The sequence below is a fragment of the Lathamus discolor genome, chromosome 3 (genome assembly GCF_037157495.1).
Source record: "Lathamus discolor isolate bLatDis1 chromosome 3, bLatDis1.hap1, whole genome shotgun sequence".
Taxonomy (NCBI): domain Eukaryota; kingdom Metazoa; phylum Chordata; class Aves; order Psittaciformes; family Psittacidae; genus Lathamus; species Lathamus discolor.
The window spans coordinates 123,922,683-123,946,277 of NC_088886.1; the positions used below are offsets into that span (position 1 = coordinate 123,922,683).

The 23,595-nt window shown below is 45.4% G+C and overlaps 1 protein-coding gene across 1 annotated transcript in view; it reads left to right on the top strand.

Annotated features, from left to right (window-relative positions):
* Window positions 1–6,618: 6,618 nt before the first annotated feature.
* CLASP1 (cytoplasmic linker associated protein 1) overlaps window positions 6,619–23,595 on the top strand; it is a 179,966-nt gene continuing 162,989 nt past the window's right edge. The window contains exons 1-2 of the mRNA XM_065671467.1: window positions 6,619–6,655; window positions 18,745–19,219. Coding sequence (XP_065527539.1) covers window positions 19,025–19,219 — 195 coding nt within the window. The 5' untranslated portion in view covers window positions 6,619–6,655; window positions 18,745–19,024. The remainder of the gene's footprint in view (window positions 6,656–18,744; window positions 19,220–23,595) is intronic.

Below are 23,595 nucleotides of genomic sequence, written 5' to 3' on the forward strand. Positions count from 1 at the left end.
ACAGTACTGTGAGACAGGTGTGGTGGGTGTCTGCAGTGAGCTGTGGGCACTGGGGTCACCTCATTTCTGTGGCTAGGTGTTTGACCCTGCACTTGACCCACCACGTGGGGTCTAGGCCCTGGGCCGGATCTGAAACTTGTTTAAAAGCGAAGAGAACAACAAGCAAAGCTGGGTTTTAGGATACTGATCCTGGAAAGCCCAGGGTTTTTTTCTGTGTGTTTTTCCAGTGCTGACCAAGATAAGAGCTTGGTGAGCAGGCACAGACCTGGAAATCAGGCTGCTTGCTCCTTAGTGCCACTGTTCACTGCTGCACTGTGCACGGTCCACAGGTCCACTGCTGCCAGTTTCCCACAAGTGCTTGCACAGACCCCCAGGCTGCATGTATTTTGTTTTCTTTAAAACAAGCGTGGAAGTCATGGTGGCTTCGCAAGGCTGGAAGTGTTGCTCCATTTTGAGAGAGCAGGCAGTACCTTGCTTGTTGGGTGTACTCAGAGTCACTGTTTGAATCCAGCATGCCTGGCAGAAGGCACTGGTGTGCTGGGGAGCAAGCAGGGGTCTGTGCCAGCCATGCAGCAGCAGCACAGCTGCTTTGTCACCCGCAGCATTTTTAGTTTTGTTGGTGTGAGAGCTGGAGAAGATCCATTGTGACTTTCAGGTGCCAGGCTGCGTTTGCAGGTCTGCCTGTTGGAAGGGCTGTGTTCATCTGCCTGGAAGCCATGGGCAGAGGAAATGTAAGACAAATCCATATGGCTTTTCCCTCAGGTATCCCACATGAAGTGGTTTATTAGCTGGGCAATGTTTAAAGTGTGTTCTATTGAATTGTATCCTGAAAACCAAGCCCCAGGGCTGGAGCTGCTGGGACTGCCAGAGCTTTCTCACTGGGCTGGCAGGAGCTATCCAAGTGTAAAGCATGACTTTCAGAGGCAGTATGGATTCTCCCATGGCAAACCTTTCTTTTGGTGTATTGTCAATACAGCCCTATCAGATAAATCACAGCCCAAGATTTTCTCCTGAGAACTATTAGCTCAGTCTTTTTTTCCTCATCAGTTCATAATTTTACAAGATGAAATCCTGCTGTGTTAACACATAGTATAGGTTCTATTAGTTGGTTGTTAAGACTCATTTGGAGCTGGTGATTTGGACAGTTGGGTTTCAGTGGGCTGCGGTATATGTTTGCTGTCTTGCCATTCAATGTCATCCCTTCCAGTGCATTTTGTAAGAGCTTCCATTAATTTCAGTAGAAATCTGCATGTGGGGTGAAGGGTGACCTAATCTTTAAAAGCATCTTAATCCACTTAGACACCCTTGCGAAGCTCAGCATTTTTTCCTTGTCAGGAGCAGACTGCGTTCCTAACCTTGATGTGTCACTTTCCAGTTGGCTTAATATTTGGGTGAGAATGAAAAGGAAATGTTTTTGAAAGATTAAAAGAATTCATGCTGCTAAGGTATGTGCATGTGTGATGTGCAAATATAAAAAAAAGATATGAGCATAATTTTAAGTGTTTGGGTGGTGGAAAAATGATAAAATAGCACCCTCAGATGACTATAGAGAACAAGCACAGGAAGAGGTAAATCCATTTGAAAGGGTGTAAATGGGGAATTATGAGGGAAGAGGAAATGGGGCTGAAATGTTGCTTAATGTAAACTTAAGTGCAAGACAAAAATAGGACTCACGTTAGTTTGACCTGCAAATGTCTCTTCACAGGGGCCTGAGGGCAGCCAGGGAAAATGTGGTCTCTGATGTCAGTACAAGACCTAGTGTCTGTGCCTTGTTAAGACTAGAGATCTAGGTTTGGCTCAGGAAGGGTGGAAGGCTGTTGCCAGCAGCCTGTGTTTGGTTTTGGGGGGATTTCAGCTCACTCTGGTCACGAAACAAAGTACACCACAATTAACACTAATTGGTGCCTTCCTTGACGTTTTGGCTGGGTAGAGTGAGCTCCCTGGAGGCAGTCACTCCAGGTCAGAGGAGGAGGCCCATGGGGATGTTGCATGGCTCACAGGACCTTCGTGACAATGGGAAATCTTGAATCAAATTCAGTTCACACTGCATGAGGACTACCTGCTTTGTATGTGGTGTTTCTCCTTGGGTGGCCAAATTTCTGCAAGGAGTGAACACATGCAGACATGCCCACGTGCACACGCTGAGCCTTGAAGCCATTTGCTCACTGCCCTTCAATCAAAACCTTCTGCTCTCGCATTTCGTTTTCTGTTTGCTGACTGAAGCGAAGCTTCATGTGCCTTCACGTGAGAGCTAAGTGGGTCAGCAGGCTGCTTTGTTTGCGTAGCTCTCATGTGGAAAAAGCCCACTGCAAAATGCTGAGGCTTGGCAGGAAAGTGCCAATTAAAGATAGCGGTGCAGGAGTATATTGTCTGAGTTGAGAGTGCTTGAATCTGGGGCTGTGACAACTGTCATGTGCAAAGGAAAGAACGAAGAATTATCAAGTTCACTGTTGAGCTGAAGTAGCTAGTGCTTTCCCTGTTTCAAGTGTTTGTTCTCACACAGGATGGACAAAGAGATTGTTCCCTGTTTCACAGGTAGGGTTAGTAAGGGATAGAGGAGGTGAGCCCGAGCCAGAGTGGGATCGACGGCTCTCAGAAGCTGGGTCCTCTGGCTTCACCCATGCTCTGAACAGCCCATCCTGTTTGTCTTTGTGCCAGCAGCAGTCCAGCCTTCTCCTTAGCACTGCACAGGTCTGTTCAGGTGATGTGTGCAGGAGATCTAAGTTCCAGGAGATGCCAAAGGGAGTGACATTGAGTTGAGTGAAGTTGTTCTCCCCCTTAGCCATGCAAATAGTCATAAAGGAAACACACCTTTCTAAATCTGCATGGTGGTGTGCTCAACTAACTCTAGTGAAGAAATTCAGGGACAGTCAGGCTATGATGCTGCTATCCTCTGCTGTCATGGGCCGCTACATCATCATCCTGTCATTCACATATGAATACATTTCTCCTTGGAGCATTTGGCCCTCAGATTCCCAAGCAAAGATTGTGCAAAAGGGCCCTGAGGAAGGGAGAAGAGCAGGCCACTCAGGTAGGGTTGGTATTTCTGCTGGAAGAGAGCCTCTCTTCCTCCCAGTCCATCCTTCTGCTTCCCAGTAGTTTTGTTTTATTCAACTGTTTTTCTGAAAGACCATGGTTGCTAAATGAAAGCTAGAATACCCATGCATCCCTCTATTTTAAAAAAAGAAGCTTTCTGGCTTTACTTTGCCCTTTATTGGAGCTTTCCGTGCCCTCACTGATGTCTGTAAGCTGATTTCCTGTTTCCTCTTACAAATGGACTGTGCTTTGTTTTGCACACGTATAGGTACATGCCTCCAGACCTTTCCAAGAAGCAGAGAACAGTGTACTTTGCAGGTGGACTGATTAGGGAGATACGTGCTGCTTCACCAGGAACAGTATCCTCTCAGGAGACAGATGTTCCTACCTCTCTGCTGCACTAGTTTGTGTTGGAGATCCACGTGGTGGCAGGTAAGTAAATGGAGATCTTTCAGAAGTGAGAGCACAGTAAGAAGCACCTTTATTTCGGTATGTTATGTATAAGGGTATTGCCAAACGTTTGCCCTTACACCACTGGAGGTGGAGTCCTTGTCCAGCAGTTGTGTGTGATGGTGGCAGCTCCTCTAACAGTTACTGCTCTTTTCTTCATTTAGAGAGTCCTTTCTGCACCTAAGACTGGTTACAAGTAGCACAGTCATTACCTAACTATGAGTCCTGGGTTTAGCAGTAGCAGTCATTTTTTTTTTCTCCTTCTTAGTAGCTGGTGCAGTGCTGTGTTTTTTACTTTTGGCGTGGGAACAGCACTGATAACACTGATGTTTAGTCTGACCAAGAACTTTGAGTCTCATGCTCTGCCAGGGAGGAGGGGAAGCCAGGAGGAAGCAGAGACAGGACACCTGACCCAAACTAGCCAAAGAGGTATTCCATACCACAGCACGTCATGCCTGGGACATAACTGGAAGTTACCTGGAAGGGCACTCACTGCTTGGTCAGGCTCATTTCGGCGGGTGGTATTGTATTCTCTTCCCTTGTTATTTCTCTTATCATTATTGGTGGTAGCAGCAGTGGTTTGTGTTATACCTTAGTTACTGGACTGTTCTTACCTCAACCCATGGGATTTACATTCTTTTGATTCTCCTCCCCATCCCACTGGAAGCAAGGGCGGGGGGGAAGGGAAGGGAAGAAAGAGGGTGGGGGGAAGTAGACTGCGTGGCTGACTTGCCAACATGGCTTAAACCACGACACTATGACTTCAGAGAAGCTGGAATACCCATGCAGACTTCATTCCATATGGCAGCTTTGATCTGGTTGCCCTTGGGGTACCTTTACCTGCCTTCAGTGATGGGCTTCCACTGAGAACTGTCACAGGCAATATATGCAGAGGTCTGCTGTAGATAGTGTCAGAATTAATGCAGATTGATGTCCCTGTGAAAGCTGATGGAGTGCACAGTATAACCAAGAGCCTCCTCTGAGATGTTGTGAGACTCTTAAAATATCCATGAAAAGGCAGTGTTTTGTTAAAGAAAGCAGGATGAAGTAAGTGCTCAATATAGTGGGTGATACAGAGCAATACTATATGCACTAGCAATTAATTTTAAGAAACCTAAAGGGCAAGGATCAGAAGAGTGCCTTCACTGCCTACTTTTAAGTACTTAAAACCCAAGACCACTGCATCTCTCAGTATTTCTATATGAAGCTTTAGACTTCCAGTGATCCTTAAATCACCAGAAGTAAGAATCTGTGTTAAAAAAAAAAAAAAAAGGCAATTATATCAGAAGGCAGTATTGAGAGATTTCCAAGGGCCTCTTTTTTGTAACATTGTAAAGAATGAATTCACAGCAAATATGTAATGCACAGTTACTAGCTTCTTATTAAAGCTAAATAATATTGCTTCTCCTAATTCAACTAACTTTGAATTATTTGTTCCATTTTTATCTCATTTTCTTGCTCAGAATGGAATATGATGGTATTTTAGGTAGCACAGAGAGATCTAGACTGAGCAAACTTTTCCTGTAGTCCTAATGGATTCAGCTGAAGTGGGATAACTGGTTCTTTATTAATGCACTGGTGATCCTACCTAGTCATCAGCTGCTGTTGGGAGACTGCAAAACAAGAGAATGGTGAATGACTGGACTCCTGGTTGCAGAACTGCCCAGCCTGGGAGGGAGCACTCCGCACAGGGGCTGTCCCTCCTTTTAGCTCACAGGGATAATAGTGTGCGGATGGGAAAGCCAGACCCAGTGAAGCTGAGCTGTTGTGTCTCTGCTGTGGGCAGTACTTAGCCACTTAGGGCTCTCAGGAGGCCTGTGGGGCAAGAACCATGATAACTTCTAGAGCTGTTTTGTAATTGCCTGCTTTCAGTTTACACAGGTCTGCCATCATATCCCCAGCTTTCTCTTGACATCTGTGCAGCCTGTTCCACTTTCTAGGTTCAACCTATGTGGATTCCTTCATGCAAAGGAGCAATTAGGTATTGCTCTGAAACCTGATGGTGGAAAAGAAGAAATCAGCGAATTCAGTATTCTTTGGAGGAGGTTTGCCAAAGTCATTCCTATGCCAAAACCATAAGCCATGAAGAAGAGCATTATTATTTTGAGAAGGTATGACTGAAAAGGAGCCATTTCTTCCACATTCAGTTCTTGCATATGAACAGTTTTGATGGCTTAGGCTATATACTTGTTGCAAACTGCAATGTTACACCACCTTATGGAGGTCAATGGCTTCCTGCAGCACAGAGGATGGATGTGGCTGGGGGTGTCTGAGATGAAATGAAGGTTCCCTGCAAGCAACAGAAGAAGCAGTCACAAGCCTAGGGAAGAAGATGGTCAAACGGGCCTTAGTAAAGAGCCTGTGCACAGGGAATTTGTTTCCTGTTTTCACCTCAGTCATAGTTAGGAGTGCTGCAACTGTTCCATGTAGGAGAAAGATGCTTTTAAATGCTGCTTTTTAACTAAGTCTGCACGGAACAGTTTCCCTCAATAGGAAATCGTAAAAAGCAGGGGCTGCGCACTGACATGCAGCTCCAGGCTTCTCTCTACGCGGCAACACTCGGCCCCAAAGGTCTCCTTGCCCCAGCCTCAGGAATTGGTCTCACGGCATTCAAGCTTCTCACACACTGCCCGCAAGCGCTGTGCTCCCTGGAGCCTCCCGCGGAGGCTAATCGGGCAGGACGGGGGCTCGAGCCTCTCCTTGCCCTCTGTCCTGGAGAAGCGCTCATCTCCCTTCGCACAGCGAACCGCCGCCGGGCCGCCACCAGCGTCGCCATGACAACCAAACCCTCCAGTAACGGCTGCGGAGGGCGTGGCGCGAAGGTACCGCCCCAGCGCATGCGCAATGCGCCCGCTGACCTCACCGCCGCCGAGCTGTGGGGGCTTCCACCACCTACCATAGAGAGCGGCGGGAGGCGCGTCCTCTCTAGGCTTCTCCTCGCTCTCTATGGTTCTAGCTGGGGGAGGGCGGCCGGTAGGCGCATGCGTGTTGCGGGCCCAGGAGGCTGCTAGAGGCGCAGGGCGGTGCCGCGCAGGCGCGCTGGCTCCCATTCTTCCCGTGGTAGCGGGGCGGGCGCAGCCATGCAGCGCAGCGGGCGCCGCCGCCGGCACTGAGCGCCGTCCGGCCCCCGCCCCGCCGCCTCCCCGCCTCCCCGCTCCGCGACCGGCAGGTAATTCCTGCGCCGGCATCGCGCCGGGTGGGGGGGGGGCCGCCTCGCCGTGCCGCGGGGCGGGGGGAGAAGCACTGCCCGCGGGCTTTGTGTGGTGCCGCTGCCGCCGCTGGGTGACGGCGAGCAGCGCGGTCCTGAGGGGGGCGGGGTGCGGCGGGCGGCACCGGGCGGGAGCGCGGGCCGGGGCCGCCCGGTGGTGTGGCTTGTTGGGTGGGAGGGGGGCCTCTGGCAGCGTAACGGCCGCGGCGGGAGCCGGGGGGCGCGGGGCTGCCGGGGCCTAACGGCTGTCGCGGTGGCGCCCCTCGGCCTCCCCTCCCTTGGGGGCGGCCGGCCCTGGCTGCCTCCGGGTCAGCAGCGGAACGGGCCTCTCGGCAGGCAGGGCTTGCGGCCGCCGAGCAGCGGCCGTGCGGGGGGAGCAACAGCACTGCGGGGCCAGCCCTGCGGCGGTGCTCGGCCCACAGGGCAGAGGCCTCCGGCGAGGGTCTCCGCTAGCACGAACCCTTGCTTAGGGAAGGGAGGCGGAGTGCAGCCACCTTGCGCTCACTCGGCAGTGGGGGATTGTGGTAACGCCTGGAGGCTGCTGTATTTTTAAAACCATCTTGTGATTTGGGTGGATTGAGCTCTTGTATTTGGCTCTTTTGTGCACGTGTCGTGCTTTGCTTCTTTTATTTCTATCAAAATTTTGAATGCAAGTGAGACGAGGACTCAGAGTTTGTGCCTGTACAGAGAGGTGGATTCATCATAGAACAGATACAGCGAAAATGCTTCGGAGAGATGCTCAGTCTGAGTAAATAGAATGTAGTTACTTGTCAGTGTGTTCATACGGGCTTGTCTGGGCTATGATGAAAGGTGTTTTCAATGCGTATCTTCAGATCTCTGTGAGGAAGGGAAAAGCTGCTTCCTTCTCCGCCCCCCTGTAACTCTGTTGAGAAAGGGGTGGTAAGCTGAGGCAGGATAACAAGCTCAGAGGTGTATGGGGATCCTGTGATGGAGTAGAGCAGAGGTTTCCTAGATGTGAGGGTCGTTCTGACCAGTAGATTTCTCTGTCTCTTGCAGATTTACTTTGTAAGTCAGTGTTTAGCAAACAAGCGTGTGCTGAGCCACTGTTGGTAGGGCAGGGAAGAGATCTCCATCCCAATGCTTGTGCAAGCATCTCAGGCAAATCTGCTGGAGTCCATTTTGCTGCTGAGTAGTGCAGACCTTTTCTCTGCATCTTTTGAGCAGTTGCATCTCTGTTGCGTGCTCCTCTTGATGCTGCCTAAGTGCTGTTGAAGACAAACCGAAGTATTGTTGCTTGATACCTGATGACACAAATCAACTGTTTAGGTCAGTAGTTCTCAAATAAGATCTTGCAGGAGTATTGGAAGTGCAGGTGTGGAATCCTGTGTGGGATTCTGAACTGGATTTAGAAGAGGTTTGCAGCTGAACATATCTGAGAAGTTTCAATAGTGGTGAGCTTTTGTTAGAGCAAAGGACTACACCAAATGCAGGATGGAACCACAGTGCTACCATATTCCTTGTCATGGCAGCATGGCTGTCTTTGGAGAACAAGGCTTTATGCTGAAGTCCTAGGTTTGGCAAAGTTCAGTTTTTGCTCATTTTCTTTGTTGAACCCTGTCATCATGACTGAAGCCTGGAAGTTGTGAGAAGGACAAGGTAATGACTAACTGTGTCACTATGGGTGATCCTCTCTCTATTTCACAGTCATACTTGCTGCATTAAAAAAAAATGCTGGCAATTTAAGTGGAATTTTATTTCACACTGATGTCAGCAACATTCTTGTGAAGTCCTTGAAATTGATTAGACAGCTTCAGAAGTTTGTTTAAAGAAGAAAAATGCCATGAAGTTAAGCACTTCGGCCTTGCTTCGCTTGTCTGATAATGTACAGTGCTAAAAGTGAGACAGCAGCATGCTTGTGAGATGGAGATGTTCCTCTAGTTCATGTGACAATCCCTAGAGGGGCAGTTGCAGAGAGAGCCAGTGATCGAATGAGCTAGTTCTCCAGTCATCTTTCAAGTTCTGTAGGAATCTTAAATCTGAGATACAGCTTAAGTGTTAGGAAAAACAGATATTTAAACAGAAAAAACCTCAAACTGAGAAGATTTACCTGTATCTCATGTATGTTGGTCAGTCCTTCCGTAGCCATTGGGCAATTTGGTCATGGCTGTTCGCTGAGCTGACAGCAGAATTGGCCATTTCTGTGGTGATTTACAACATGAGGAGCTGGATCTTGCCCTCAGCAACTTCTGTGATAGGGGCAGGTCATGCTGTGTTTATGAGAAGTGTGAAAGATGTTGGATATAGTGGATTTATTCAGATGGATAAAATGTTGACCTTCCTATTTCAATGTACATGCAGATTTTTGTGAGAGTAATGTGTCTTTGAAGCTTGTGGACTGCCATTACAGGTCCCCTTCTGGCCTCAGATGACTTTAGATCAGGCTCATGTGTCACCATGAGTCTCTCATTATCTCAGGCCTTGCCTAGACTAGGGCTGAAAATCTTGTTGGTATGGCTCTGGATGGGGCTTGCTGGTGTTGGCTTCTTTGCTGGCAGTTGTAATTGAAGCTCTCTCCTGGATTCTGACAGCACCAGAGCACCTTCCACCAGTGCTTGCCAGTGCATGGAAAATAATGCTGGCAAGTATAGAAAGGTCTCTTGGCTGAGTGAATAAAATAGAGTGGTTTTATCCATTAACTTCTTCAGACTGTGACTTTAGTAAATTGTAAGCAGTCTAACTGTGGGGAAAGGGCTTTGCTTCCTTCCTTGATAAAGGGTTAATGTTTGTGGCAGACCTGTGCAAAGCAGTCTTAGTTTTACCCTGCTGTTTAATGGCATACACTTCATGCTGCTCTTTGCTCAGTTTCTTAATTTTCATCAACCTGTGCAGTGTTGAAGTTTGTATTGTGTTTCTTGGAGCTCACTCAGTCCTTTGGGTATTGTCTACTGGACCAATTTGTTATTGGTCCTCAAAGTTGTTTGAAAGCCTGATGTGAGCTGGTTAAGAGCTTTGCACAGGAGGACACCAAAGAGCTAAACACACAAGTTCCTTGGCATTCTGCACTGCGCTAGTGTCTGGCTCTGTCATAAATGTGAGAGATCGCTTTCTCCTCTTTTTGGCAGCACTAGCATTTTTGCATGCACACAGAAAACCCCAACTCACCCCCAAAAAACCCTAAACAACCAAAATCCAAACAACCTGGATGGTGTTGTTATAGGAGGGCAACAAATGGATTTTGTGGTCTGAGAGGCTGCAGGTGTTCTCCAGGAGATTTGGTCTCAGTTCATGCTTGCTGTTTGAGTTCATCTGGTTTCCTGTTCTGTCGCTTAATCAAATCTGTGCGTGTTTTGCTCTGCAAGAAGGGAGATGCCCATTCTGCATCTAGAAGCAGTTTGCCAAGTAGGAACAGCAACATTAATTGTTAGAAAAGCATCATCATCATTATTTTATTGGAAGCAAGTGTGCAGATTTAAAAATCTCTAATTTGCTTCTCCCGCCAGCAAAAATAACAGGCTAAACAGTCTAACAAGGCCAGTCCCTTGTGCAGCATTTCCACGTTCCAGGTTTAAGCTGGCACCCTCTCTTTAGACTTTGCTTGTGGATGCTTTAGATTCCCAGATAACTGAAAAAGTCAAGCTGAGCCAACAGAGATCTGCTGAGGCAAAGATCTGATCAAAATTAAGTCAGATTCTGACTTACATTTCAGAGAGATGCTGGGCAGGAGGAAAGAATCCCAGGTATGTCACTCTGCCTGTTACATTACAGGCGATTCCTTAGCCCAGCAGTCTCTTAACTTTCACTAGAGTTCAGCCCAGTCCATGGTATTGTCAAACAAGCCCCCTTTCTGCTCTGTGTTGTTCAGTGCTTTCTCCACCACTGGTTTACAAATCTTAAGTGTAGTGGTGGCTTTCTGCAATCTCTTGCTGCCTGTGTTGGGGAATTTTTTTTTTTGTTTTTGGCCTTCTGCTTATGTGCTGTTGCAAATGCCAAGCTGAATGGAATCTGCTTATACCTGAGCATAGAGGGTAGCCCTCCTTCCCCCTGCTGGAGCTGAGGTAGTTCTAGGTAGGGGTTTCTGCTGGCACCAGTAAGCAGTTGCATTCCTTGGCTAACAGTTTACATGTGGGCTGGCAGTCCTGGAGAACAGGGGTAAAAGAGCCTCGTTTCATCATGCAGACAAGTTTGTGTTTAGAGTCATGAGGGAAGAGATGGACATCAGCTGGGAAGCCTGAAGAGAGACCAAGAAAATACTTTTTCCAAACCTGTTGACTTGCAAACTGCTGCTGTTGCATCCTATAGCTCCTCCTATTGTTACAGGCTCCTATCAGAGTTCCTGTCTGGTTCAGTTTTGGGCATCTGATCGGTTCTCAGATCAGCAGCATCTTGACATGACTTGTCAGAAGTATGTGTGTATGTCATTGTCTTAGAATTGGAGATAATTTTGTCTGTGGTTATAGTATCTGCTCGCCTGCCCGAGGTCATTCTGTGAGTGAACTTACCCGAGATGTAGACTGCATGGAGTGTTTTTTCCCCTTCTTTACTTCTACACCACATTCGTTTTGTTAAGGTTGTCTAAAATAGACATGTATGTTTTGAGAAAACAGTGTACCATGCAGAGGGAAGAGATCTCACTGAAAGGCAATTAGTTGGATACTCAGTATCCCTCAAGGGCTGGTACCTGAGCTATGATCTTGTGGATTATTTTTTTTATTCCAGTGTGTCATTCTACTACCGGCACTTGTCTCTTAAGTGCTTTCTTCCAGGATAGTTCTGGCTTGGACTTGTACACTAAAACTTACCTACTTTCTCTGTGTCATTAGCCAGTTATACATCAGTAGGGGATAACAAGGTCCTGGAAGATTGGTTGAGTAAAGAATTTATATCAAATCCATTGATCTCTTTAAAACTAGATTATCCTGATCTTGTACCGGATGTGGTGGTATGGGTTTTTTTTCTTTCCCCAGGACGTTACCTTGCCTTCAGTTCCCACTGCCACTGGAGACTTGCTTTGCAGTGGCTCTGGAAAAGTAACTGAATTTCTACCCTATTCTTTGTTATGAATTAGAAGTTCTTGTTCTCACACCTTTTTTTGACTGGTGAATGTTAAGATGTGCCTGCCATCTTCAGGAATGGCTACATTAGTGATCTTAGCCTAAGGGACTTCATCTATTGCAATACAAACAGAGATGACAACATTCGGATGTGTGCTCTGAAACCACTCATTCTGCTAGCAACCTGGCAAGTGGTGGGCCTCCCTGCTCTAATTCTCAGTAGTGTTCTACTTCTAAACCTAGCTAAGCATTACCCACATGAAGCTACAGGTGAAAGTCTCTTTTCTTCCCACATTTTTCTGGATGATCCAGTGTTGCTGCTGAATTGTGCAGGAGAGTGGTTAGGATGTGACTATGGAGAGTTGTCCTGCACTCATAGGTGCAGTATGAAGGGGGCTGGACACCATCTCCATTCTTCTGGGATGGATCACCACAGCCTCTTAGGGAACCTTGTGCACCCTTGTCTCTGATACCTTGCAGAGTTGGAAGCTGGAGCGAGCCAGTGCTGTAATGGTTTGTTGGCCAGGGCCCCACAGGTGTCAGAGGTGGAGTCTGCAGGCTCTAAGGTAAGGTTAGATATCTAGAATGGGGGAAAGCGGGGATATTCTTACACACGCAAACCCACAACTTAGGTACGATTCATGGAATAAATTGTCTTGAGGATAGTCTGTTCTGTTTCTGCCTCAACCCAGTCCAGTAGGCCTTAATAGATTGCCCATAGTGTGACACCTTGAAACCATAAACATGCCTACAAGGGGGGTTCACAGAGCAGCTCCTAAGATGATAGGATTTTGAGCCGTCTCAGTGCTCAAACAGTTAAAAAGGAAAGAGACCATGAAAGCTCATTCTAGTCTTGTCCTTGGTTTCAGACACTGTTAAAGCCAAACTAATTTCAGAGAGGGGCTGTATTAGGGAAACAAAGGATGTTGAAGCTCATCTCATTTTCTAACCTGCTCTTGAAGGGTTACTACCTCTCTGCAAAGTGGTTCCATTAGAGTAGGGATTGGGTTCACATTGAGGTGACCTACAAGTTGTTTTAGTTTGCTGCAGCTTTGTTACTGTGGAGATTTTTTGAAGATTGATGCCTTGCTGAAGTCGGTAGCTCTGTATGAGGGATTCAGTTACCGAGGCAGCAGTGTAAAACATTAGTGGAGCATAAGAATTCCTGTTATTTGAAGCTTATCTCTCATCTTATCCAGGGTAGAGTATTGCAACGTTTACAGCTAGCGTCTGTCCTAGAAGGATTGTGTGTGGGCTAGAAGGCCTTAGTTAGCTTAAGTCCTGGAAATCTTTCAGCCATCTTCATTCTAGAAGTCTGCCTCAGTTTTCCTGATGGGAGTGAAGTTGTGCCCTGATGTAGGTTGGTTAATGTCTGTATTTTAAACATCAACTCCTTAATAGACTCCAAGCAAGTCTGAAGAACAGCTAATATTTAGCAGAGTGTAGCAAGCCTTCAGCCAGATGTAGTTCTCCTGAGGGGGAACTGCCAGCAGCAGTAGGGATTTCTATGAGCTCTTCCTTTGTGTGGCTGGTGCTGTGGGAGAAGCAAGAAACTCTGTTTAAGACCTAGTAACATTTCCAGCAAGGAAGCTGCATCTGCATGGGTGGTGGTTTGCTTATCAGCGAGGCTGTAGTGGTGGGTACTAGTGGTGTGGTGGCTACTCTGAAGACATTTAAAGTTGCTCTGTAGGGGCTGTGGAAGGAGTCTGCACGAAGTGAAGTCATAGATGCTTAGTATGCTGAGATAAGCATGGTGCTCTCCCACCAATTAGAAAAGCATGAGTTGTCAGGCTGGAAATTTGAGATACCATCTTTGGATTAAGGGATGCTGAACTACAAGGCAACACTAATTATTGATTTAAAATAATCACAGTGATTGTGCAATATTCCCAGGCGCTAAAGAAACATTATTGCCTGCTTATGGAGACAGGTGAACAAAAGGGAGAGTCCATCTGTCAGTTTTTGGGTGGGTTTTTCCTGCAAACTGCCTTGCCTCCTCAAAAAGGTTGCTTTCTCCTTCAGGTAGGATGTGATGTTTTGCTTGCCACCTCATTCTCTCGGGGGGGTGGGGAGAAGGGGGGGGAGTTTGAACAGCTAAGAATGCTTTGAGCTTGGAGACTCAGTACAGCTGCTTTATGCACTGCTTCTTGCACATCTAGGGGAAAATAGGTTTGATTGAGTGCTTAAGTGTCATACTTTGTAAAGGCCTGATACAAAAATCCCCTCTGGGCAGGGAATAGCTGTACCAGTTGAAGCAAAAATAGATGAGAAGGAGTGGACAGAGGGCTGAGAGTTTCCACCCTTCAGGCAGAGTTGTAGTTTGACACTGCCTTGTGGATGAGATATCCAGTCTTATAAGGATGTGGTTTCTAGGTGCTGTTATAATTGCTCTGAGCTTCCTGGCCAAGGGGGCTTGGCTGACAAGCTTGATAGTTAAGTATTTACACTGCCCACCTTCCAGTAGTGGTGAACTACTGCAGGTTTGATCCCAGATAGTTTTTATTCTTGAAAAATTGCTGCATTTGGCTAGGGTGGAGATCTGAAGGAGGAGAGGAGTTGTGGAAAGTCAAGGTTCAAGGAAAAGTCTATCTAGTGTAACTTGAACTAATTTTAAAGTGAAGTTGTATGCAGTTAGGTTGTGAGACCTGTGAACCAAGAGGCTTGTTGGTACAAATGTGTTATTTCTACAGTTGCTGGGCTACAGCTAACCATGTACAGGAAAGAAAACCCACTCCAAACCTAGAAGACACCAAAGTAGTGTTGTAGTGTTTACAGGTTAAGCTTACTGGCTGGAAGTGGATAAAGATACCTTCAGGAAGGTGACTAAAAAGGCCCCGTTGTTGAGTGGCACTGCCTCTTGCTTACAGTGATGGTGAGTGGCAGTAATATTTTGACCATCTGTAAGCTTGTGTCTGGAGTTAGCTGTGTTAGAGCAGTTGACTGGGGAGGTTGTGGGTTGCACTGGTTTGTTGATAAATGAAGATGACAGTGAAATGTGACAAAGATGCTAACTCAACCCCATGACTAGAGCAGAAGAGAGTGGGGTGTAATTTTGGTAGTCGAATAGCTATGTTGGAAGACCTTCCAAATATAGACAAGTGCCCAGGAGAGTAGTATTGCATTCTTTCCATGCTTCAGGTTTCCTTCCTCACTGCAAGAGGAGGAAGATTTAAAATTTCCTATGTGGTTATCCTGAGGTAAAGTCTCACTTGAGAATTGCAAATAATGCAGTTTAACTTAGTTTTGGGTCACTGAGGTTCTAAGCATGGAAAAAAAATTCATTGGCTTATATACTCAGTTTAATGTTGCCACAGCATCTCAGGTAACAGGTATTTCCTTATTACTATTTAGATTGACTTATTCTACATGCTGAGCCAGTTGCTTTGCTGTGAATTGTACCAGCTTTTCGTAGTGTTACGGTGGTAGTATCTGGGCTGAGTAACTTTGGGCTGTTTATTTTTTGTCCACTTTCTCTTTTAAATTCATCATTTTGAGCTCCCAGCTGGCATTAAATTAAACCTCTCTGTGACTTTCTGCTGGACAGCTCTTGATGGAAAACACGGGTGTTACTGTCAGAGGCTTTGTCTAACCACATAGTTTTAATGTTTTATTAGTGGAAGACGGAACTTTCTTTTTGTAGTGACAGAGTTGGGGTGGTGGGGAGAATAGATTTTTGTCTTGGATTATCTTGTCTACATGTTGATGTTATGTCGGATGTAGCCTGCCTGTCTCCCTGAGTGCATGCCATAAGCCTAGCAGGAGGATTGGAGAAACCCCCTGTTTTGGAGCCTGTACTTGCCATCCTTATCAAAACTTGGAGAAGCTCTGAACACCAGGACCTGTGCCATTAAGTTGTTAGTTTTGACTTTTACATGACTGTGCTTCTGTGGGAAGAGGTTATACTCAAAATGTCCATCCTAAATTGTTTGTATCCTTTAACAGTTGCTGCCCCAAAATGATGGCATTTAAATTCTGCAGGAACAGAAGTGGACTACTGGGGCTGAGACTGTGGCTTTGTGTTTTCCAAAGCTTGTTAAAGATGTGGGGAGCATCTGTGCAGTTGATCCCAAACTTGATGGGATGTAGCAGCCATATGCTTCATTGCCTGGGAGGTTCATTTTCTTTGTCAGCTTGGGTCTTGGTGTTCTCAGGTGGTGTTTTTTCCCCTTCCTCCTGTGAGGAAGAGGGGGGTTGTCAGACTTCCTAAAGTGTGGAAAAAGCTTTTTTTTTTTTTTTTTTAGCTAAAAATGTGCAAGTTAACCACCTGTTGGCTGATAGATGCAAGCCAGCTTGACCCTTTCCTCTTAGCTTACTATTACTGTTTTCCCCAGGATGCAAAGGTATTTCTGGCTCTTCTCCCCTGTGTGTGTTTGGTGTCATAATGTGTAGTGGATCTTCTTTAGACTATGACGTGAATCTGTTCTTCTACAATGCACCATAATTTTTATCCTATGTCTTTGCATGTTTTAAAAATGAGGAACTTAGGGAAAAATTTGTTTAAATTAGTTTGCTTAAAAGATTTTCTGTGCTTGTAGGCAGAGGCTTAAACTCTTAAATGAAAACCACATAGAAGGATTTGGAACTTTGAGTGTTCCTTTCTCATGGCAATATGGCCAGTTAATGATTTCTTGGATGTGTTGGGACTTGTCTATGCATTAAGTTAATGAAAAAAGGCAATTCTGTGGTAGTGAACAGTCATTCACACCCTCCTGTAATCTGAATTTTCAAGTTTAAGCAAGTTCCGCATTTCCATTTTGAAAGCAATTAAGGGACTTTCTTCACCATGTTCTATCCAGTTCAACAGAAGAGTCCGCTTTCGAGCATGTGTGCAGCTTCTGGAGTCCAGAAGCAAACCATGTAGCTAACTTGAAAGGTTTCAGCTAGAACATGGGAGCTGCTAAATATCACTTACCTGCCCTTTCCCCAGTAGCTCCCTGGTAGTGAGGGGAGTCAGTGCCATGCAGCCCTACTGTGCGAAAACTCTTCTGTTAGATGCTTAGAAGACTCCTCCTGTGTGTAATACTGCCTCATATAACTGGGGTGGCTGCAGCAAGGAGCAAGACCAGTGTATGATAGAGGGCAGGAGCCAATATTCAAAGGTATGGACAGCAAGGCTCAGGAGAACTGCTGCACTTTTATGACTGCTTGAAAGTGGTCCTGGAGTGTGCTTGAGAATTATAGAATTTAAAGTCAGATCACCCTTGAAGTGACTTGAATCAAAATGATGAGAGTTTGGTATGTTCTTTAGACAGTTCAGGTTGGGGTATTTGTCACAAGCAGTAAGCTATCACTGCACTAAAAAGCCCTAGGTACTGTGCGTGCGCTTGCAGCTAATGCTTTCTTGCTGCTCGGGGGATGAGGTTTTGCTGTTGAGGAGGGGGTTTAGTCTACAGGCACAAACAATCCCTTCTGGCTGGTGGTAAGATTTGCTGGGCAGTTGACTGAGGTGAGTCCCTGGGTGCACAGAACCAGTTTTGATTGCTGTCAGCCAGCAGGGATTTGAACTGGTTGCCTGGAACAGAGGGTTGCTCTTTGGTGATTCTTCCTGCCTGATGAATAAGCAGTGCAAGCAGCTGGGACATGTCTGGGAGCACTTGTAGGGTAAGGGAAGCTTAAGACCACAAGCTTTTCAGCTGCATCTAGATGCTGTGCTTGATGGTGGTAAGATGTTGCAGTTTTGAAGTCTGGCCAAGGAGAATGGAGGTGAGATTGATCTGAAATAATCTGCTGTGCAAGGTGTGCTTTCTTTTCCAGGCTTAGGGTTCTTGTGTGCATCTCATCTGCTATCAGATCGGCTTTGCTTTAAGACCTTTGTGAAGGCCTTATTTGCTCAAACAGAAGGTATTTAGATTTGCTGCCCCAGTGCTCCCAATTAGTGAACTTGTGCCTCCATCTTCCTTCCAGTTGTTTGTTTAACCAGATGTCTGCTCCGCAGCCTCTTCCCTTGCTCTGAGCTTGACCTGCTTTCCTTGTGCTGGTGGAAAAAGTAGGGCAGACTTCTAGCTTTAGGTATTATTGGACAGGAAACACAGACACTGGATTTTTATGACCCCCTCCTAAAAGAGCTAACCTGTGGTGTGGAAGTGCTTCAGGAAGCAGTATTGTGATGCTGGGAGCCCTGGTCTGTGGGAGGGTGGAGGGCCGGCCTGGGGTCTGTTCTCTTGATGCCTGGAGAGATTGGTTTGGCTGCAGATGGAGGGACAGGAAAAAAGAAAGCTGCAGCTGGGTTCCTAATGAAGCCCTTGGCCAAGATTGTTTCTGGGCTTGAACCTAACAAAGCCTCAGACACACAGCCTGTACGTTTTTGGTTTTGTTTGGTTGTGTTTTTGTTTTGTTTTGTTTTGTTTTGTTTTTACACAAAAGCCAACAGGTAATTTTGGAGATGATGCTGTGCTTCTGAGTGGCAGCGAAGTTTGACCTGGCCTAGGTTCTCTGCACACCATGGGCACTGTTGTTTGAGCTGTAGACTGTACCAGTGCTGTTTCCTGAACATGTGTGGTTGGGATATAACAATTCAGTCTGGAAACAGCTTGAGCTGTTAGTTTTTGAAAACTGCTTGTTTTACATTCATGGAGCCTAGTGTTAGTGCTGTATCTTGCTGGCCAGCTGATGGCATTGATTGCTGAAGGCCAGCAGTCAAAACAGGATCCAGACCTCTTCCTGCTTTCACTGGTTAAAGTAGATGCGTTTTCCTGGTGACCTGCTTCAGGACTTTGTCTCCACCGTTGTGGGTAGATAGTGATGGTGGTAGTTGCAATAATATTGATTACTAATCAGCTGTTACTTAAGCCCCAGATTTGTGGTCTGTCACTAACGCTTCTAGGGAACTGATGGGTAACTGCTGTTGTAAAGAACAGACAAAGATTTTTGTCCTGACCTACCTTGTCTGAATCCTTAAAATAGAACAATGCTGCTCGTATACAGCTTGTCACAGCTTTGCAGCTGTATGTGAATAACCTATTTTGTGACATGCTTTCGATCTTTTTTTGCTCCAGTCTTAATTTAACCTATAATACTGTTCTTCTTCGTTTCTTTCAGAATGGACTGCTGAATTGGGAATTATTGCAGACTCAACAGTACAGCACGGCTCGTTGTTTCATCTATTACTAGTTATTTAAATTGGACTTTTAATATCCTGCCAGCTGCTGTTCACACACACATGGTGCATTGTTGCCATTCTCAGAATTGCATCTTTGAAACCCAGACCCTCAGTAACCTTCATCGAACAAAGAGGCGACCTCCTGCGTATGTTCATAGAGGGATTTTTCGAACCTGCTGCCCTCTAGCTTTCTTGCTGGTGCTGTATTTGTGAGACACTATGGAGCCCACTATGGAGTACTGCTTAGCGCAGGTGCTGCAGAAAGATGTTGGAAAGAGACTTCAGGTTGGCCAGGAATTGATAGATTACTTCTCAGATAAACAGAAGTCAGCTGATCTTGAACATGATCAGACTATGCTGGATAAAATGGTTGATGGACTGGCCACTTCTTGGGTCAATTCCAGCAATTATAAGGTAAGACTTGTCAAATGGAATGTGGTTACAGTTAGAACAGTGTGAAGTGCTGCCTGATCTAAGTGAAAGCTGCATGGTAGACTTCCTAATACACTGTTCTGTAAGTTAATAATTATGCTGACTCAACCATTCTTGTCCCATTTCTTGGTGGTTGATAGCCAATATGATATTGAGGACTCAAGGCAGTAAGAATTAAGTAAATGGGGTTTTAATAAGTGGGTTTACATGTGGTGGTTGTACGTTGGTATTCTGGTTTCTTTGTGTATCTTACTAGCTGATGGCATGCTTTGATCATCCCATAGTTAGCAATGTTGATGATTTCCTGCCTTATTAAGGAATTTAGTAAAATGCAAAAACCATTTATAAACAGCAGTATTTTTCACTGTCGTTAAATCCGGCTGGATTTAAAAGTGCTCTGGACCTCAACATCCTCAGATTAGTTTAAACTCTTAACAGGAATTTTGATTGAGAGGTAGTTGTGAGTTTGCAGTGTATTGGTCAGTGTATTCTGCATGGCTGCGTTTTCTCATCATTTCTGTCAACAAGCAGCTGTGGTAGAAGCTGTTTGGCACATGGGAACAACAACAACAAAAAAACAACCCAGCAAACCATCAAAGCTGATACAGTCTCAATAGAGGATCCATGTTCTTACTCCTCCTTTTCTTGCTAACTGGCACTCCTGCAGACTTCCATGATTCTCTGTGGTATGGTAACCCAAGCACAGTAAATTTGAAATTGTTAGGAAATGTGGTGTTTGCATGTATTTTATGATATGGATTCTAGAGGTATGCAGTACTTTGTAATTTCAGTATCACACTTAGTTTGCAGAATTTCTTTCTGGATAACTTGTTTCTCTTCCTACCCTCTTTCCCAGTCTTTTACACACTGAATGTTCACTGTGGTATCACTCCAGTAACAAACTGGTGGCACTTCTGTACTGCAGAGATTCTGTTACAGAACTCGTGCTGCTGAGCTGGCTGTTCGTTAATGTGAATGTTCTATAGATAGCATTTGCTGTATTTAATAAGTTCTAGTAAGCATAATGGAGACACAGCTTGGATGTCTGGAGGGTGTTTTCTCAGTGAATGAGTGTAATGGAGGATGTGAAATATTTGAGTAGGGCAAGCTGATTATCTGGAGGTTAGTGATGTGGTGAGGTCTGCTTACTGTATCTAGCCAAGGCTTAGTGCATCATCATATGCCAATCTCTTGCTTTTGTGTTAGTGCCTGCATCTGCATCATTGTTGGCTTTCTTCTTGACTGCTTATGGGATAGGGATTCAGGAGCTCAGCTCTGTGTGGTGTGAGGGAGAACAGGGTAGCTGGTGTTATCTGATCCAGTTCATGGATTAATTTAACAACTTTGAGAGTGAAAGGCTGAGCATCATTGCCCTAGTATAGCCATCTGGAGAGCTAAACTACAGTTGTTTGGTCACAGTTGAAAAAGCCATTATATTTGCAGTCTGCTTCTTTGCTCACCTCACTCTGTTTGAGAAAGTGTCAGCCTAAAACAAAGCTTGAGATCATCTGCACAATATGAAATTTCCTAACTCTACAGTCATAAAGTGTATGCTCTTGGAATTAGACTGGATTTAGATAAGAGACCCATTATCTTGGGACAGCATCAAGTTGATTCATGGCTCCTGTCTGTCTAGGACTTTTCTAACTAAGCACTTATGCTTATATGTTATCACTGAGGAAGCATCAGCGAACTGAGGAGCAGTGATCTCTTGAGGCAATCCAGTTCAGTTTCTATTAAAAGGAGCCTCAACTGATGATGAAATTACTCTGTCTTTACAGGGAGGGCTCAAGCTGTCTCCCTTACTGGCATAAAAGTGTGAGCAATGTAAATCATGACCATCACTGACATTTTTAGGCTTCGGTGGTTTTTTGTACATTATTTCTTATTTTAACCTGACACTATTTTCTGAAGTCTTTGACCTCAGCCCTGGGAATGCAGGCTATTTTCTCTTTCAACTGAGGAAGCAAAGAAGGAATGATGGAGGGGGAAGAAGTGCTTCTCTTTCCTTGTTGCTGTCCAAGTCTGCAAAAGCATAGTGTGTGAAACAGTGAGACCTGATGTACTTCTCATAGCACTAGGCACTCCAGAACTCTTCTAAGAAGTGTTCTTGTGACCTGGTCACTGATCTCTGCTTTGTGACAGTCAGCTGACTTAGGTGAAGAAGGCACAGGATGTTTTTTAAGTCAAGGAAGCATAAAGGTTGCTGTATGGAGCAAGGAACTGAGGTCCAGTGCAAGGCCATCTGCATATCTGTGCTTGCTAGGAGCAGGCTTGAACTGCACCCAACAGGCAGTGGTCTGGCCTGTGGTTTCCCAGCTGTACTTACAGGTAGATGGAAGACAGAAGAATGCTGCAGAGAGAAAAATTAATTTTCTGAGTGCTCTTGCTCTTCTCTGGAGCTCAGTTACTTGGCACATACAGCCTGTGTTTGCATGGGCACTAAGGGTTGTGGGATATACTAGCAAGGTTGGGCTGGGGAAGGTATTGCAGGATGTTGCAGACCGAAGAGGAATCCTGCCTCGTCCATTTCTTCATGTGCTTTGTTTGGTTGTGCTGTTTCAGGATGGTGGTTCCGCTTGACTCCATTTCTTCCTCTGCTAAGCTTTGGCTTGCACTGAGCTGTCTCCCTTGAGACATGAAGCAAAACAATACAGCAATGTCAGGGGCTTCAGCATGTCCTCACGCTTGACAATCTATAGCAACAGGGCAGAGCTGAAATAGTCAGTAGTACTTAGTGAACAATCTCACTTTGAGCTGCTTGTGGCATTATTTTGTAATGTTAAGTATGCAGGATCTCCTGATTTATTGGTGACCAGTGCATCTTTTTATGATGTGCCATCCATTAGTTTTTCATTTTGAGGTGTAGTGTAAAGGAGTATGTCCAGTATCTCAAAGTAGTTTTCTACCAGCCTGGTATTCCTAGAGGGGAACTGAGGATGTTTAGTAGTGACCTCCTCTTGTCTGCTTCTCCATATCAAGTGAGTATTGTACTGTTGCACCCATCTAGCAGTGGGGACATGAGGTCTCTTGCACCTTTCTTTTCCCTGTGATGTGGCCTGTGCTGTTGGAGTTGAGGTTTACACGGGAAATAACTGTTGGTATTGCTGGTTTGCTTTTGACTAGTGACACCCAAGGGTGAACTCAGAGATTTGGTGGTGACAGCCTTTGAGCTGATCAGGGTCCATCAAATTGAAGAGATGTACTACTTGAGACTTTCTTACAATACCACAGTGACAGGAGAGACCAGTTTGAAGTGAAACTGAGTGGAATTTGCAGTAAGAAACTGGATAAAACTTTTGGTGTGCTTTCCTGCACTTGAGCAAGTGGTGATTATTTTTGGTGCTGCACTGTTCTCGCTCCACAGGCTGTGCTTGCTGAGGAGAGTAGCTCACCTTTGTGTGGGATGACCCCTTTGCCCCAGTGCAGCTTGATCTGTGTGAAGTGCTGTGCCCAGCAGCTCACAGGACTGGGCTTTGTCTATGAAAGGGGAGTTAGGAATTGCCGTGGTTAACAGACCCAGGTGCCTGAAGACGCTTCCACTTGTGAAGGCCTGGCTGAGCAAGCAATGCTGTGCTCGCAGACCCAGTCTGTCAGGGTGAGAGCTGTGCATGCAGGGTTGTGTTGTGTGTGCAGGACATCAGATCAGACTTGTTTAGCTCCAGATGTTGCGCTCTTTAAGATAAAATGAATAGTGAGATATTGTGGAGAAATTTGTGTGGTGAAATATTGCAGGGAAATTTTATTTCCCCTGACAGAACTCCTAATAGTGTTAGAGACAGCGGCCTTGCATTCTGAACTGTTTCTGAATATCAAGCATTACAAGAGCATGCTTGACTGAGCTGAAGAGAAGTAGAAGTTACATGCATAAATTAGCTGGCTTTTTTAAACTGTGTATTGAATAATTTTTTTTGGCTTTGCTAATTGAGGGGTAGAACAGATGGTGCAGGCTTAGTTTAAAGTGACATCCATTAGAGTTACTTAAGCTGATGAATAGTTGTTCAGTATAAGCACACATTTGTTCTCTATTCCATGTTTATTTTGGTTTAAATTTGGTAGAAGAAATCCTGATTTAAGAAATAATTATGATGCATGGGTATGGGTTGATATGATAATTTGGTAAGTGTGTTTCGAGTATTTAATGCACAGGAAAAAAAAAAGCCATAAAGACTTCATCTGGGGAAAAAGAGACTTACAAAAGGTTTCTGAGTAGCTGCCGTTAGCTGGTGAGTTTTAGGATGCAGGGGGGCTACGTGAGGATCAGTAATATGTACATTTAGCAGTTTCATCCCTGAAAACCTCTTCACTATGAAGCTGTAATTGCTAATAAAATTGAATTAAATTAGTTTTGATGCTCG